Genomic DNA, 17,771 nt, shown 5'->3' with positions numbered 1-17,771 from the left:
TTATTATGGATGAGGATTCCAAAGATAAAGATAAATTATTTGTCGAATTTACAGAATTAGTAGCTGAAAGCTTAGGAGAAGAATTTAAAACTTATAAAAACACCTATGATTCTATAGTCAGTGATATAGCACTTAGAAGGTGACTTTATTTTCATTCCATGAACAAGAAGTCAAATCCGTAGCCATTATAAAAATCGAAATTATTAGAAGGTATCCACTGATCATAATCTTGAGTAAATGAAGGAATGCCTCCTACATTTGGGATTTCATTTAAATAATTTAAATCTTGTCCAAATTGCGGATCATTAATATCTTCTAATCCATAAGCTGAAGTAAACTGAAGAAATCTAAGTCTGCCTGTTTGATTATTTATGTTCAATGAACCATTATTTGGTGGTAATAAGTGCTTATTCAGCCTGATCAATGTTGAATTGATTATTTTTTCTGAATCATCCGTTGAATTTACACTTGTAAAATTCTTTAAATTTTCATTTGTTGTGTCATTGTATCTTATCATTTTGTGACTACCTCTCAGATATGGAATAAGCATTTCAGGTTCAATTAAAGTTTCTTCAAGAGTGGAATTTGTGAAATTACTTTTGTCAGGACTTAGCAAATTAATATTTATTGGAAAAAGTTTCTCTAACTTGAGATTGTCAACTTCTGTCTCATTCGAAGTAGAATTTTTAAAATTTTCAAAACTTTTTTCGTCTGGAAACATAACAAATGGAAGAATAAAAGTCTTCGTCTTGTTTAAAATGAAAAATTGTGCTATTCTCATTCCGCTTGTAATATTTTTAGCAATATCAAAGATAAAGCTATCGAATCCTACAACTGCTTTAATAATATTCTCTTGCATATTATTAAAAGTATTATTACTAATATTAGGAAAATATGGAAATTTATTGTTAGATATAGGTTCAGTTGCATTACTTTCTATTCTTGTTGCATTTTCACCTAAATAGATTATACGGCTGCTCTTAACTTTAGAAATAAACAAAAGAGTAATTGCAATAAATAAAAGAAATTTATATTTCAAAGTTTTCATTTTTCTATTAAGTAAATTTTTGTTTTGTTGGAATATTTTTGTTATTGAAATTGCGTTTTTCGAGTAATGCACGAGGGAAGGATCTAAAATATCAAAAAAAATATCAAAATTTTGTATCAGCAAATATCTATTATTATTAATCCAATAATTAAACTTAAAGAAGAAATCAATAATTATTTTCGTCAAATAAAAGATGTGTTTGTTTCGTTACAATGCATTAACTAATATATCAAGAATAACTTTTTGTTAAGATGTTACTAAAGCAATATACGTTGCCAAAAGAAATACTGATCCAAGTGGGGCTTACATCCGAAACTTCGGGGAAAATAGATGCATCACCTATTTTCAAATTTGTAGTCCCTCTTACGTTAAAGTCACTATCAACAACAGAACCTAATGAACAGGTACCGGTTGGATGCCAAATTGTTGAGTAAGACTCCTTAACCATATCAAATGCTGTTTTATCATTTATAATCTTCGGTAGAGGGGGAATAAGAGCTGGTACATTTTGTTCTCTTGAAGAAAATCCAATAACATTATTCTCGTTGATTCCTCCAAACAATGGGAAAGAATCCCAAATATTTCTAATAGATGCGATACATGAGTTCAATTCACTCTCAAGAATTGAGGAGACACTTTGTGAAGTCATTACTTGAATTAAGTGTTTCATTCCAACAATTGCAGCCTCAACATCCATGGGATCTGAAAAGTCTGAACTATTAATTTCTGGGAGTCCCATCTCGTCTAGAGTGATTGATCCTCTACTCTTTGGTATTGTAAGGAAGGATAATGCGGCTGAACCATTTTCAAAACAATCATTCATAGGCTGTAACATTTTATTAAAACCATCATCAGAAATTCTTGTATTATTGCTTTCCAAAGCATTAAGAATTTTGGTCCTAAGTGAAAGTGAAAGATAATTCAAGAGAGGATTCATTAAAACTTTAGACTTTCTATAAATTATTTGAGATATTGCAAAAGGAATCCACAATTCTCCAGAAACTTCGTTCAGTATTGTAGAGTAGCAATTTCCATCTTCGTATTGTGGCCCAGTTGGTTCCGGTGGAACAAACAATGGCGATTCGGGGTTACTTAAAATTGGTTCTAGTAGTAAATCAAACGAATTTTTAGAAAGAGTCGAACTACCATTTTTTTGTTCAGACTCCTTATGGTGGAATAGACTGAGTTCATCATAAATATTAGGAGGATCTGGATAATATTTTGAACAATTGCTATAACTATATACTTTTTGAATGGACATAGGCTGCTTTTCTTTCAAAATTCCAAACAAACCGAATTGTAAATGATCATGATAGTTTTTACCAACTTGTTCTAGAATTTTAATTGGAGGGATGCCATGCTTTCTAAGGACTTCAGTTGGGCCAATACCACTTTTCATAAGTATCGCAGGACTGTAAATAGCACCTGAAGCAAGAACGATAAATGAATCAGGTTTATTGAGACAAATTTTGAACTTAGGGCCATTATTGTTATAAATAGTTCTATGTGTCATTCCAGAACTTACACTTACAAAACCATCACTTTCGGACCTCATTCTTCCCAAAATGCATTGAGCAGTTACTTTCTTTTTTAAGCTATATGGATCACGGTTTTCATCAGTCGTGTTAAACTGTATTGATTCGACAACTGCATAGGGGTAAATTTTTATATTTTCATGAGAAAGAAGAATATCCGCCGATGACCTATTTGTTTCGTTAAACTGGGAAACAGTAACAAATGTATTACTTCCTTCAGGATAATAAATAGGAACTTCGCTAACATTTCCAGAGTACTCTTTAATATTTTTCATGGCCTCAAACATTGCTTTTGGGAAAGTGTTATCTTCGAGACGGTTGTCGGTGTTCAAAATACCTGAGTTACGAATAATTTCTTTTGCATTTAGGTATTTCTTTTCATCAAACGTAGCACCGCTGCTTTCAATAGTTTTGCGCATAAATTCTGTAGATGGTTCAACATAAAATCCTCCATTAATACTGGCCCCACCTCCAACAATGTTTGCAACATTCATCAGAGTTCCGTTTGATGTCGTAATAGCTTCACTTATAGATTCATCTGTGATTACTCCTGGAGCTCCCTTTGTCAATAACGTTTTTGGATGTTTCTCTCTTGGCCCACCTCTTTCTAAAAGGAGAACCTTTTTCCCATTTTTAGCATAAACATTAGCCATTGAACAGCCTGAAACTCCTGCTCCAATAATAATTACATCATATTCTTCATCAGTAACAAGTAAATTATCTTCATAGTATAATCTACATTTTACGCCGCTTATGGAGAATATTAATATTGAGATACAAATCCCAAGAAAAAAAAGATTAAGACCCATTTTTACATTTAACAAGATACCTTGAAAATACTAATAAATTAATCATGTTTATCTATTATATTTATTTCTACCTCTTTGAACTTTTGTTCGAGATAAGTTACAATATTTACATAATGGGGGGCATCAAATTAATTAATAATACATGCAATAAGACAATGCAGTTTAAAGTAATCAAGATGAAATTTTGGTTAAACATAACTAACACAAAAGTGTTAAGATTGTATTTTGGTAGTTTTTAATTATTTTAAAGGTTAAAAAGCTGCATTGTTTGTTGTTGAATCAATTTATCTACGTAGTCTTGGGAATTTTCAATATCTGAAGATTCACTTTGTTTAGATCTCTTTTTTTTTTGTTTAGAAGATTTTATATTAGAGTTAGGCTTATTTAGCAATTCGTTTATAACATCATTAGTCGTCTTGGACAAAGATGGAGAATTAGGATTGCTTTCATCATTTGTTTTCAAGGAACTATCATTTTCTTCTTCAGTATCAATATCTTTGTTTTGTGTGTGAACTTGATTAGATTTGGATGTTTTTTTACTTGGTTTTTCATTATTAGGACTAAATTTTGAATCCTCATAATTCACATTAGATAAGGATTTTCTTAATGGGGTTAAAATGGGTTCAAAGTTGTTGGTATTTTGCAAACAAAGTTTTTTATTCGGTAGAAATTGAGACATGCTATTTTTGTGAGGGAAGAAATAGCCACTTGAGTTCCTAAGCAATTTTTTCCACGAATGAAACCATCTGAATTGGTAATAATCTAGATCTACCTTCACTATTGATGAATCTATTTGCCCATCAATGACTTTGTACGAAATCATGCAGTCCTCATTCGAAGAATTAAATATCGGTTCAATTTTTATTAATAGCTGACTTCCATCAAACAAATAAATCGGAAGTTTTTTCCCGTACATTTTTAAAAGACAAATCGATTTTATAAATGAAACTCTGAGGAGGAGTTTAATATATGTAATAAATTCATTTTTATTGTGTTTATGTTTATTATCTAAGAATGGGGATGAGTCAAACATTTTCTTATTAAATTTGGATATAAAGCTTTTTATTGTATCATTTCTAGTATCAATATAATCTACAAAACCAAATATTGAAGAGTTTATGGGTAAAACTTTGCATTCGCAACTTTCATCTATACCTGAATTATATGAAATTGATTCATTCACAGCCAATACTAGTTTTGAACTAGAATTATCCAATATGATTATTTCACTAAACTGAAATAGAAGATGTATAAATTCATCGTCAAGTTTCCCAATACAGGAAAGAAAATTATTGGTTTCTGTAAACACCTCAGAAGTCAGATCATTTTTACCTAAATCAATTTTCTTCAAAAAACCTTGTCTGTATAAGTCAATATCATTAACCTTTAACGATTTCTTATTCTGAAATATACGTTTGACTTTTTCCTCTTCATCTTTGGAAATTAACGAGTCAAATATACCCATAGATATCCTAAAAGAGTAAAATAGGCCATCATCAAGTGCAATATCTATAGGAGAATACTGCCTCATTATACAATAATTTGGTTTTGTATGTGAATAATTCACTCTTTTTCACTTATACTTGGATATCGAAAGTTACTTATATAAAATCCTATAATCAATTTAAAATACCGCAAGCGGCATATCACATCTGACATTAATTTATTTTTATTTTTTTTTCTAGTGATTTAAAGAGTCAAATACAGAAACTACATTAACATAATGTTAAGTTTTAAGCATGAAAAAACAATAAATTTGTATTTAATAAAGTCTAAGTTTTAAATATTTAAATTAATTTTAGCTTTTTAAGCTAATCCTTGAATATTCTATTATTAAACTAGTTGAGAAAAAGATCCAACAATATCATTTGGGCTAATGAGACGATTGTCATCATAAAATAAATGGCACTTCTTCAATTATTTTCATGAAATTTAAACCTTTATATTTTGTGATAGTGTTACTATAGTATCCCATTAGTTTTGAATTCTATTTTTACTTGCATGTATTCAAAGAAATTTTGAAGATTCAGGCGCCCAAATGTCATACAATTATTTAAAGGGGGGCAAATAAGAAGAGGTGAATACAAAGGAATTTATAGTTTTCATTTCGAGTAGAACATTTGGAAATACATATTAATGAATATTTAAAATATAAAGTAATAGCCAAATACAATATTCTGGATTAAATTTGCAGTATTTTGACGAGTGGAGAGTCAAGGCAAATTTGATTTATAGGTATGGATTCAGCGGAAATTTTGTTCTGCTTGTTGGACTCGTTGGATAACTGTGATTTAGTGACCGAAGCTTCTGTTTATTCGACTGTTGTGGACTTTGCAAAAAGTACTACAGCTTCATCTAATTGTGTGGGGTTGGTCTCGAATGCGATTACATCTTTTCTACAAGTTAGCCACACTTCAGTAAATCATCAACTAAGTTTACTTAGACTTCTATCTTTGATCATTTCTAGCTACGCAATATCCGGTGATGCTGTTCTAAATCAGGCAGAAGGAGATGTGGAAGGGATTGGGATAATAAATGCTACAAATTTTAGTATTAACAGTGATATTTCAGCAGAAGATATTGAGTTTTTTGAGGGTCTTACCAGGTTTGTGCTGAACGAATACATATTTTTGAAGAATAATGATCCAAGAAGAGTTGCACTTCTACAGGTAATTGTTAGCTTGGTATTTTTAATTCCAGACAAACTAATTGAGATCCTTCTTATTGTTGCTGAAGAGTCACGTACAAATTGTTCAAGCGGTGGGGTATCTTCGGCTCTTGTTGCGATTTCTGCAATTTCTAAGATTTTCCCAGAATTAGTTTGTAGAAAAGGCCATGATATAATAGTTGAGTTACTTTCACTTTTACACAAAGCTGCTAGTGGGGATTCTGGATCTAAGAACACATCTGTCAATTTTATTTCAAAGGTAGAACTTGTTCGTTGTTTAGCAGATGTTGCAGACGCACTTAGAAGCAGTAGCATAGAGAGGGCAGCGCTTGCTGGGTTAATTGGAACGGCCTTTGATGCACTTCTAAATGATTGGGTTCCAGCAATACAAAAAGACAAAGAAGCTTTTTTTCTTTCATTTCCAACTTTGGAGACTCTTGGCCACCTTGCTCAAGTAATTGATGATGAGCAGTTAAAACAACATGCTCCAAAGCTTCTTTCAGTCTATCTTCAAATTTTGAATTCTTTATTGAGTAAGAAAAGCAAATATTTTCCAACTTTTGTTAGCGTGTTTTCAGAACCTCTCAAGGAAAATAATAAATGTGAAGATCTACTACAAAACAACATTTATACTGTTAGGTGGAGACAGTACCATGCAGTTGCGGCTTCAGCTCTCACACCACTTTTAAATAGTAAATCTGAAACAATTGCAGTATCACTACATTATTCCATTCTTTCAGGATTTAAGCTTTTTCTAGATAGATGCCACTGCATCTTTAGTAACGTCTTCCAAGATCAAGATACGATCAGCTCGCTATTAAATGTGCTTACTCAATATTGCGCTATTTTCCATAGACTTTATGCTCCTGCAATATTACCTGGGCACACAGCTTATACCGATACTTCAAATGAAGGAGTTGTAATTGAAAAAGAGCTTTTTGAATCAAAGAATGGACTTAAGTACTTTTGTTGGGATATACAAGCAGTAAGAGAAATTATTACTGCTCATTATGAACTAATTTTGTGTTGGAAGTCTCTAATTAAACAAGACAATACTCGCGAAGCAGTAATTAGGTTTTTATTTGAAAATATTGACATAAAGTCAGCTAATCGTCTATCGACAATGTTCATATTAAGTAATGTTATTGAAGATATTCCATTTGAAAAAGTTTCTAGAATCGGTGAATCTGAGATTACAGTTGCAGAAAACTCTAATTCGCCTTTTGGATGCCTTATGTTTCGACTTGCCAGAACCACTCTTGAACAGGGATTGGATTATTCGATAGCATTTATATTATGCAAAATAATTTGCGAGCTATCCCAACACGGATTTTTGCATATTGGTGCAACTTCAGAATGTTCCATTGTTGAAGATTTAGGAAAAGGAGGTTCAAAGACTGAGCAAGGAGCGAATGAATCAGAAGAGCAAGAAGGTATTCATTTAACAAGTAAAGGTGGAAATAAAGATATTTGGATTTTACCATCCCCTTCTTCAGCAGAAATGTTAACATATTTTCTAAGATTGCTTGCAGTCCCTGAACAAAAAGCTAAGAATGAACACTTAAGACATTTACAAAGACAAAAGGCAGATTACCTTAAGACAATTCAGGGGTTTGAGGGAACTAAAATACCTGTGATTTATCCTCCGAGCCTTTGGGATCTCAGGTGCAATGCGCAGTTAATTTTATCTGAAGAGTTAACAGCATTGGTTCCAGATTTGCTGTGGCCATTATTAATTGACGCTGTTAATCACTTAAAGCTTGGATCTGCTATGCCTACTGTTTGCGAATCACTGTCTAAATCCTGTCAGAACCTGTATCGAAAGACAACACCGGAGGTGTTTATCAGAGCATTTAAATTTCAAAGTACAAAATATTTAACAGTTAGCGATCCATTCAAAATTTTTATTTGGCTTTGCATGTATGCACATGATCCTCATATTTATAATGGCGTACTTGCATATTGGTCGCTCCAATGCCTTCAATGGATATCTCCAATGGTAGTTTCCACTCCAAGCTGTATTTGGGCTTGTATTCCTTCCCAGAGACTTCAATCACTTATAGAGATAGCTGACACAATAATATCTCCCGCAAAAGTTAAAGATTCTCAAAATTGCGTGTCTGTTCAAACATTCTCAAATTCATTACATGAAACAAATGAAATATTTAACCTCTCGTCAAAAATTGATATTGACTGTTGGTTTCCACTTGTTGATGAGTGCATTTCCTATATATTTTCAGGGATTTCTGGTGGTGGAGTTTCATCCAGTCCAATAAATCAAGTTGAAAGGCAAGACTTGCTAACAAAAAAGACGGATTCATCTACTGGAGAAGCTGAGAAGGAACATAAAACCGGAATTAAAAGCTCTGATATTGTTAACGATACATTGACCAATCTGTTATTAGCTTTGTTTTCTGCCTGCAAAGATATTAGGTCTGATAAATTACAAAAAAGTTCTGAAACTCCTACAGAGCTTCAGAGAGCAGGAATGTATTCTCTATTAGGGCTTTTATTAAGAGAAATTAGCTCACATGAATTTTCAGATTCTGAAAAGCCGGAGGAAAAAAATCTAAACTTCTTGAGAGGAACTCTTATTTCAAATATTCTTGATGGACTACTAACTCCTGATATTATTAATTCAAATGAATCTAATGTGGCTAATGTTGCAGCTGCATCTGGAGGGGGTTTGGCTGGATCACAGGGTAGAAGCGGCGGTGAACTAAGCAAAGATTTATTAAGTTCAAATGAGATTCAAATATTCAAAGATCTTTCTAAGCGATTTTCTGATCTTCAACATTTCTTCCATGCCATTGGAATCAACTCAACTATATTGCAAAGAAGCTGTGGAAGGGGTATTGGGTATGCAAGTAGTCACCAGAACCATTTCGTTCATATATCTGAGTATCTATTGGATTTAATTAGGTCAGATGCAGCAAACAAGCGCTCTGGAGCTTTTAGCTTTTTCGGAAAATCATTAGCGGTTGTACAAGCAGAACAACTCAGATCGACACTAATCCTTTCACTTGGTCATTCTATAGGAGAAGTACCAATTCTATTATTCAATTCTGCCACAGAAACTGTAAGAAAAATACTTCAAGTACTAGAAACTGCTGTAAAGGAGGAGAAAGAATTACAATTACAATGCTCCGCATTGAAAGCAATCCAAGTAGCTTTTCAGGCATTGTCCTCTTCTGAGAGTAATCAAGAGCTTACTTTGTCATCTCGAATTAATTCAGTTCTCAGTAGATTCCATTCTGGAGAAGGAAATACCAAACTCAAAAAGGGTATTTATGGGCTTGACTGTGGAGACATTTCCTTAGAACTATTCAGCTCTTTTAGAGATCGTATATTCCCATATTTGCTCACCATTATTGTATTTTCAGCTAGTATCGAACTCCCACCTGCTCCCTTAAACTCTATGTTATTGCTCAAGGCTGCATCTGGAATGCCATACAGCACATCTAGTTCAATCTCTTCTCAAAGGATTCACACAGATCCCTCTGGTTCCTATATTAGAAGCATGGTGAAGTATAGAGATATTTCCATAGGTAGTTTTGAAAGTCTGGAGTATTCACATGAAGATTTGGGAACTATTAACACAATAAATGATTTTGACGCTCCTTGTGGAGAAATTCCATCTTCAGAAAAGCTAGGACGTGGCTCTAATCAATATTCAGAGAGTGAAGATGCAAAGTTTGGTCCTTTTAATTTGACTCTTTCTGTATTATCGGTTCTAAGTGAAAACCCACATATGATTTCAGATTCTGGAAATGTTAATTTTTCAGACGTTTTCTGCTCATCTTTAGATATGTCTCCCAACCTAGGCAGCAGCACTATCTCTGCAAACCCTGCCTTAAAGAATGTGATTTCAAACCTCAGCTATATGAAAAATAAGAATAGCTTGGGGATTAACAGCAGGAATGGTTCTTTTGGAGATAGCTGTTCTTCTATTGAAATCTCACCAGGCGGAGCTAAAATAGGATTGGCCAGATACCATTACAACGGAATTCAGAGTGGTAATTCTCTGTCGAAAAGTTCTTATGATGGAAATAAGAGACTTTCTGATACATTTAAACAAACTAACTCTTTTTCGGGTAGTGGCTCCACTGAAATAAGCGGACTTACTTCTGTCGATTCAAAGATTAATTCGAATATATCATCTTCAACTCAACAGCCTTCTGGAATATCCAATACTTTCCCCAATAGTCTTGGAACTTCTGGTCAAACCAAGAACTTGAGTAATATTAACCTTAATACATCAAACAACACAGCTACTGGTAGTGCTAATATAGGCCCTGCTAACACAACGAATTCCGGAAACAATTCAAATGTCAATACAACAAGTGGAAATACAACAGGGAATAATACAACAACTGGAACTAGTGGTGGAGGTCTAATCTCTAGTTCAGGTAATTTATCAAATAGCAACAATAATTCCGCTACTGGAAATACAAACAGCCAGGCAAATTCGGTTGTCTTTAATAAGCTTCTGCTAGATGCATTGGATGCTTCTATATCACTAATATCATTCCCTTCTCCGCTTTTACCACAACATATCCCTTTGGTTCTTAGCTCTTGTCTGACTATTTTGGTAACTGTATCATCTAGGATTCAGTTCAGATGTTTAACAAGAGAGGATTTCTCGATATTTTACAAAAGGAATATTGATACACTCAATCTTCCAACTCCTTCATTGAATATTATTGATGGAGGATACAGGTTGGAAGAGATGATGAATATTATTGAAGACTCTTCTGTCCCATCTAGTAGCTCTGAGGTTTCGGTATTCAAAATACTTGAATCTCTTGATAGGCTATATCTGAGTATATATAAGTCGCACATGCCTTCTTGGGCAGGACTAACTCATCTTCTTGAGGGCCTACTTGGACTTGCAGCTACATCAACTTCTTCAGTATTAAGGTGCATTTGCATCCATGTTGTGTATTGCTTGCTGTGTGAGGCCCCTCTTGTTGAAATCTTCCAGCAATCCCAAATCATCCAAAAGCCTGAAAATAATGATTCTAACTTGTTTAATAATAGAAACTCTGAAGGAGTTCCACCAAAAGGAACATGGGTTTCTTGGATGCATTGTATAGCTCTAGTTTTGGGTAGAACATGTGATTCCTGCCTATATGTACGCTTAATAGCCTTTGAATGTATTAAAGAATGTATGAAGAGATGTATATGGACTCAGAAAATTGATTTATCACAAATAATGGTGATTGATTTTGGAACAGATGATAGCCTTAAGTATTCAAATAACAGAATGTCTTGGGCTTCATTTTCTAATAACTTGGAAATTGACTCCGAAAACGATCAAAAAAGAATAAATGGCGAGCTACCGGGGGACCAACAAAAAATACTTTCAGACATCCAATCTCTGATTCTTCCACCCACTTATCTGGACTTATTGTATAATTTGGCGAGCTGCATTCCAGCGTACTGTTTAAGACCATTGTGCCAACATATCCTTCCATCATTCCACGATGCAGATAAGATAACTGCTCATTCCAGCGTAGAGACTGTTAGAGTTCTTTTTTCCATAAACAAGAATATATTAGAAAGTGAATCATTTGCTTGCAAAATTGTCTCATCTTTATTTGAAGAAATATCATCCATAAGAGATTCTGAACTTCAACACTTTGTCTATTTGCTCATAAGAAATGTTGTTTCTTTCAAATTCCAGGCAGCTATATCAGAGATATTTAGGAAATGTATCCAACCTCAAAAGTATATCAATCATATTGTTGCTAATGACTCTTTGAGCGGAGATTTCATTGGAGATGCCTTGACAAATAACAGTGGAGTTCTGAGCAGCGAATGGACAACAGTGGAAATTCCATTGGAAAATGGAAAATCGAATACGAATACTTTAGAAGGTTCAGCAAACCCAGCGATGGTAAGAGGCCTAACAAATGTGATAAATGTAATTTGCATAGTAGATCCTATCTACTCAAAAGCCATTTCTTATATTGGTAAGGACAAATCCCTTTTGTTAGAGTCTTTCCGATATCTTACGGACGTGCTAAATAACACTGAGCAAAAGTACTTGGATATAATTATGATGAATGAGAAATTGTGCATTAAAATACTTTCGTCTTCAAATATTAATATTTCAAGCACTAACTCTAGTACTCAAGCACCTTTAAACACTGCAATGTCTCCTACGCATAATTCTGTTACAAATCTTATTGGAACTGGAATAGTAGTTGGTGGCACTTTCTCTATGGGGATTGCTGCTAGTGCTGGCGGCGTTACTTCAGCAGGTTCCTTCTCTTTGGCAAATAAGTCTTTACTCTTTCCATTTTCAATATTTTCAATATTATCTAGTGAACATATTAATGTTCGGTCTAGTACTCTTGCTTTGGATATCCTTCTTCAGACAAATGATTCAGCAATTAAAATTCTTGCAAAGCGACATTTTCCAGAGCTTATTTCAACCATTCTTTTAAGATGCTGTTCAACATTGGGATACATCAATATGGGAGCTCTGGAAAGCAGCAACGCTTTGAGATCATTGTTCCTTGCTTTAAATGATTCGGACGCAATTCTAACATTCTTTGACGCAAACCAACTTAAGTTATCATTAATAAAGCCAAACGAATTTGATTATGCTATTGGAAAGCTTTTGTGCTATTTATTCATTCATAACCCAGACATCACAACATCCATGATCTCTTTTATTAAGCCTTTCTTAAAAAGAGTGAATTCAATTTACAGTATGAGTGCATTAATTCTACTTGCCCCAACTCCTTTAGGCATTTACTATAAGGACTTCATGAAATACATAAAGCCTTATGAGAAAGCTACTGAAGAGTCGAACTCTGAAATCCATGTCTCTTTTGACGAGAATAATCCTGATAATGTTTATAATTTGGATTTCTTAGATTGCATTTTGAATATTATCAAGACTTCAAACAACCCATATTCAAAAAAGAGTGGGTTTATATTTTTCCAATGGTACTTTTGGTATTGCTTAGAATCAAGAAGATACCCGAGCAAAGACTTTCTACTCAAGTTTGTAAATATTTGCTTTACAAACGTGATAGGAAGTTTACTGTTTAGAAGAGAAACAAATAAAACTACTAGGGGAAATCTAAATCTGAGAGGTTTTAGATTGAAAGAAAAAAATTACCAAGAACTTAACGAAAGCCGAGAAGAATTTAATGGCTCTAGAGGTTTTGATACCTTTGAGGAATATAAATCTAGACATGGAACTGATGATGAAGATAATGCAGATTTTAGAAACAGAATTAAACTAGGAGTCAGCGAACATGAAAAAGAAAATTCGGATGAATCAATGAATAAGGATACTGATGAAAATGATTCCATGTCAAATTCATTTACAGATTTAAGCGGGGGAGAAAGCTCAAATGAAATTGATCCGGAAGAGTTGGGAAGAAGAAAATCGAGTTTGGATAAATTTGATTTAACAGAAACTCCAATTATTACAAGAAATAGATTAGTATTTGCAGATTATTTGAAGGAATGCCTTGTTTGTCTTAGATACTTGGTTTGCTTAATTTCAAAAATAAGTATAGGATTTTCTCTTCAATTTATTCCAGAGCATCCTACAATATATGTTAAGTATGCTCAAGAAGAAAGAGTCCCAACTGGTACAGAAGAAGGGGATTCTTTTTACATAGAATTCATTGAACTACTATTTTTATCTCAAGGAGAATCTTATGATGGCCAGGTACAAGTTGAAAGCTTCCAAACTGCTGTATTTGAATCTGAAGAACTCTCTAAAGCTCTGACATGGAAGAATAAAATTCCGGAAATATTTGTTGATTTCATCACAAATAGTGACATGGATGTGAATATAACTAGTCAAAAAATGTACCTCTTGCTAGATATTTTGATTTTAATAAAGCAGAATTGGGAGAAGATGAAGCCATCTCTGGAAGAAATTGAACAATTAAGATCTAGCATAAAAAAGCTTTTGATTCCTCTCTTAGTTAGGCTAGAAGGGCCTACTCTAGAGCTGAGTAGGTCAGTTTGGAGGTCAGTGCAACTCATTTTGTCGATAATTTTGGATGAACATGAGTGGTCAAAAGTCGTTAACGAAATCCATAGGAAGATGATTCTTGATGATCTGATTGTTCAGAACTCTTCCTCATTGTCTTTAATGGGGTATCAAAATTCAATAGGTTCGCCAATCTCCACGAATTTGAGCCCCACATCAATGAACAAGTTCAGGATCTCGAAAAGCCTTTCTGGAATAAATACAGAAAAGTTATCTAGTAGTGACTCATTGAGAAGAATTGATAGTAGGTTTCAAACTGATGAAAGGCCGAATGCAGATAATATTCAGGTAATTAATGTTGATAGCATTGCCTTATCTTATGAGTTATTTGGCGATGATATGTATCAATATATTTTACCAAGTAAATATAGTAAGATCTCCAAAACAATAATTAAAGATGGAGTTAGCACAATAATGGACATATTCCATAACGGAATCACTGATACGAATTTAAGTAGTGAAGCCAATCCTTCAAACAAGTTTATCCAAATTAAGTATTCAGGTGAATGCGAAGTATTGAATAACTACTTGCTGCCTATTCTTAATCCAGTAGAAACAAATAGTTATCAGCAATTTTTGAACTGCATAATTCCTTTCATTATTTATTCAGAGATTTTGAGGGATGGATCCTTGAAATTGAAGCCAGAATACCAAAGGTCTGACCAAAACTTTAGAAGGGGAAGTGGGAAAAATATGATTGTTTCTGTTTCGGATCGCCATGATAGGAACGAGAAAGATTTCACAAGATTTGGAACAAAACTAAGCAAATTAACTCTAAAGGAACTAGGAAGAAAAATAGATGATTGCCATATGTATTTGAATAAATGCCGTTATTATTTCCCAAAGGAAGTTTGGGAAATAACAGAAACAGCTTTTTCAACAATTCCAAAGGAGCTGGATAGAATAAGAAAGGAAGCAGAAACTCAGCATTTACTGTTTAATAGGAACATTTTTGGCGAGATGGTAAATGATTACTTTGACTCAAATATTGGGATTGGAGTTTTAGGACAAAAGAGCTTCCTAAACAAAGATATTGAAACTTCAGATTTAAACTCTTCTCCATATTCTGATTCGCAAAGTAACCACTTTTCATTTAGCAACTACTCTCCAAATTCTGGGATGATTTCAATTCCAACTTTCGCAAAGACAGCTTTATCTAGGTTTAATACTCTATGGAACAATAATAAGGCATTAGGAGCTATAAAAGATGACTTTGATGGACCCGGAAAAGTTGCAAAGGCCACAGATTTAGCTATAGAGCCAGAGTTATCCAAAGAAACAACGGATATAAAGAATGGTTCTAACAAAAAAAAGCTAGGACATAACTTATCGAGTTCAAATTCTTTGAATACAATTGAAGAGCTCGAATCTAGAAAAGTGGATACTTCTGGTCATGAAAGAATGGATATGAACTCTTCTAATGAGTTCTTTTTGGAAGACGCTCCTAAAAATACGAATAAAGACTTAAATTCGCCGGTTTCTTTGAGCTTCATTCCAAAGGACGATAGACTGCCTGAAAGTTTGGAACAACAAATAAACATCAAAAAAATGGAGCTAATTTCTGAATATATAAAGTATCCTAGCATATTTAAAAGCTTGGAAAAGTACAAAGAGGATAATGAAGAAATTAATGCAGAGATAGAAGGAATTTCTGCCATCTTAGCTTCTACTTTTATTAAATACATTTCTACTGAACTATTTCAACATTTATACACGTCTGAAGTGTTCATGCTTATGGCATGCAAAGAGATTTCTAAGGTTGACGCTATTTCAGGCACAAACTCTAACCTAGATTCGGATTTTCATTTAGAAGAGCACTTGAGCGAAGAAAAACTTTCAAACTGCTTGGATAATGAGGAGTTAATGGCAACAATTGATAAGTTGCTTTCATTAGAGTCATTAGTTGCTGCCATATGCAAGCAAATATCAACTTTTGTGGCTCAATCTCAGTCTCCAAGCAGGCACCGTTTTGCAAAAGCTCTTGCCAATTTAGTCTATATTTCTTTTAAACCATAAAAAGTATCGATAAGCGTTGGCCTGATTTATTTGGAATTATTAGAATATATTCATGTTTGTTAGTTATTAATTTAAGTTTATGTTTAAAAAGTTTAGCAATATATTTTTTTTAGTTATTTAATACTCTTGCATGTGACATGCACACCGGTATATGAGACGTATTGAAACGTGTTAATACCGGTAATTTGGAAGTTTTACTAAAAAAAATATTTTGTGTGGGAACATGAAATTAAGAATAGGAATATTACTAAAATGAAATTTTAAGAAAAATATGGACGATATTCTTAGGAATTATTTGAATAGCTTGAATGGGCTTTCAATAAAATACGATTCATTATCTGAGAAATATAAGCTGGGTGAAAACTTGAGTCAAGATGAAAGAAAAAAATTATATGAGTTATTTGTAAGCTTTGAAAAAATGAAGTTGTGGACCAAAAGTGTTTTATATGGAGAAAATGATCAGCAATTTGAGAATTTTAATTCTCCGAGTGCGGAGTTTGAATATTTCAAGGAAATGTTGATGGCACGATTAGAGTTAACATGTAATACACGAAGAAATAAAGAAAAAGACCAGGTTTCTGTAGTATCAAGAAAAATTCTTCCTAAAGTATGTTGCTTGACTAGAGATGTTTTCAAAGACCCTGTATCACACAGATATGACACATCAGAAAAGGTTGAGAATATGTGCAAAAATCATATTTACGAGAAAGACGCCCTTCTTAAGTATTTGGGTAGTAGCAAAAAAAAAATCTGTCCGATTGCAGGATGCAACTTTCTGGTAGTTAAGAAGTTTTTAAAAAGAGACCAAGAAGTTCTTGATCAGATTCAATGTGATTCTGCAGTTAAGTCTGAATTTCAAGAAAGTATACAGAATTTATTAGACTAGAAAAATAATTGAAGTTTAAAGAATAAACTATGTATCAAACTTAATATCGATATCTATTGTATTGTCTAACTCAATTGATGGAATAACAGTAGTAATGAATTTCAGTAATATAACTATTGAAAGGTGCGGCGGATGATTCTTGGCCATTTTTTTAAGCAAGCTTGAGTGGTTACAAGGGTGAATAGACACACATAATATTCCCGTAAATGGATGGGGATCTAGTGTGATTGTTTTAGTTGCGTAATCGCTAATGATATCTTCAACCATTTCCTCAGTACTTAAAGGATATCCCTCCTTATTGTATCCAAAAAGCCATATTCTTGGGGTTTGAAAGAATTTGTCATATGTAACGCTAATGTCATAATATCTGACATCATCATTTATATTGATGCTACCGAGCTTTTCTACATTTTCGTTTGTGGGTAAAATCCATTCATCTCCTTTATTATCTGATGTAATATCAAAACTGTTTTTTGAAATACAAAGTTTAGAAGAGTCAAGTCTCTTTCTACATGGTACGTTATCTACATGCAGATATTGCTTATTTTGAGGAAGCCATCTCACAATATATTCTTCAGAAGCGCTTCTCCAAAACCAGTTTGGGAATTGAAGAATCAAATAGTCCCCAGAATCAACAAATTCTTTAGGAGTTAGAAATCCATCAGATTCAAATTTGGAGTTGGAACAGTCAATTGGGATAAAGTTTCCCACCACACTTCTGAATTGGTCTGCTAATCTATGCGTTATAGATTGCATTAAATAAAAACATAAATCTTTATATCA

The 17,771-nt window shown here is 33.4% G+C and overlaps 7 protein-coding genes across 7 annotated transcripts; 3 read left to right on the top strand and 4 right to left on the bottom strand.

Annotated features, from left to right (window-relative positions):
- The first annotated feature begins 5 nt into the window (after window positions 1–5).
- Window positions 6–143, top strand: Chro.80314 (hypothetical protein). The annotated part of the gene is made up of 1 exon (XM_661945.1): window positions 6–143. One exon carries the CDS (start codon window positions 6–8, stop codon window positions 141–143), a length of 138 nt encoding a protein of 45 aa, XP_667037.1.
- An 8-nt stretch (window positions 144–151) lies between these two features.
- Window positions 152–1,048, bottom strand: Chro.80313 (hypothetical protein). The annotated part of the gene is made up of 1 exon (XM_661944.1): window positions 152–1,048. One exon carries the CDS (start codon window positions 1,046–1,048, stop codon window positions 152–154), a length of 897 nt encoding a protein of 298 aa, XP_667036.1.
- A 229-nt stretch (window positions 1,049–1,277) lies between these two features.
- Window positions 1,278–3,392, bottom strand: Chro.80312 ((R)-mandelonitrile lyase ((r)-oxynitrilase)). The annotated part of the gene is made up of 1 exon (XM_661943.1): window positions 1,278–3,392. The coding sequence occupies one exon, from the start codon at window positions 3,390–3,392 to the stop codon at window positions 1,278–1,280; it is 2,115 nt and encodes a 704-aa protein (XP_667035.1).
- Window positions 3,393–3,636: 244 nt separating this feature from the next.
- On the bottom strand, window positions 3,637–4,923 carry Chro.80311 (hypothetical protein). The annotated part of the gene is made up of 1 exon (XM_661942.1): window positions 3,637–4,923. The coding sequence occupies one exon, from the start codon at window positions 4,921–4,923 to the stop codon at window positions 3,637–3,639; it is 1,287 nt and encodes a 428-aa protein (XP_667034.1).
- A 706-nt stretch (window positions 4,924–5,629) lies between these two features.
- Chro.80310 (hypothetical protein) lies at window positions 5,630–16,102 on the top strand. The annotated part of the gene is made up of 1 exon (XM_661941.1): window positions 5,630–16,102. The coding sequence occupies one exon, from the start codon at window positions 5,630–5,632 to the stop codon at window positions 16,100–16,102; it is 10,473 nt and encodes a 3,490-aa protein (XP_667033.1).
- Window positions 16,103–16,373: 271 nt separating this feature from the next.
- Chro.80309 (hypothetical protein) lies at window positions 16,374–16,988 on the top strand. The annotated part of the gene is made up of 1 exon (XM_661940.1): window positions 16,374–16,988. The coding sequence occupies one exon, from the start codon at window positions 16,374–16,376 to the stop codon at window positions 16,986–16,988; it is 615 nt and encodes a 204-aa protein (XP_667032.1).
- A 27-nt stretch (window positions 16,989–17,015) lies between these two features.
- Chro.80308 (autophagocytosis protein) lies at window positions 17,016–17,744 on the bottom strand. The annotated part of the gene is made up of 1 exon (XM_661939.1): window positions 17,016–17,744. The coding sequence occupies one exon, from the start codon at window positions 17,742–17,744 to the stop codon at window positions 17,016–17,018; it is 729 nt and encodes a 242-aa protein (XP_667031.1).
- Between the last annotated feature and the right edge of the window lie 27 nt (window positions 17,745–17,771).

The sequence above is a fragment of the Cryptosporidium hominis genome, assembly GCF_000006425.1.
Source record: "Cryptosporidium hominis TU502 chromosome 8 CHRO018114, whole genome shotgun sequence".
Classification (NCBI taxonomy): domain Eukaryota; phylum Apicomplexa; class Conoidasida; order Eucoccidiorida; family Cryptosporidiidae; genus Cryptosporidium; species Cryptosporidium hominis.
The sequence above is the reverse complement of the archived record's forward strand: the minus strand, read 5'-3'. Positions and strand labels throughout refer to the sequence as shown.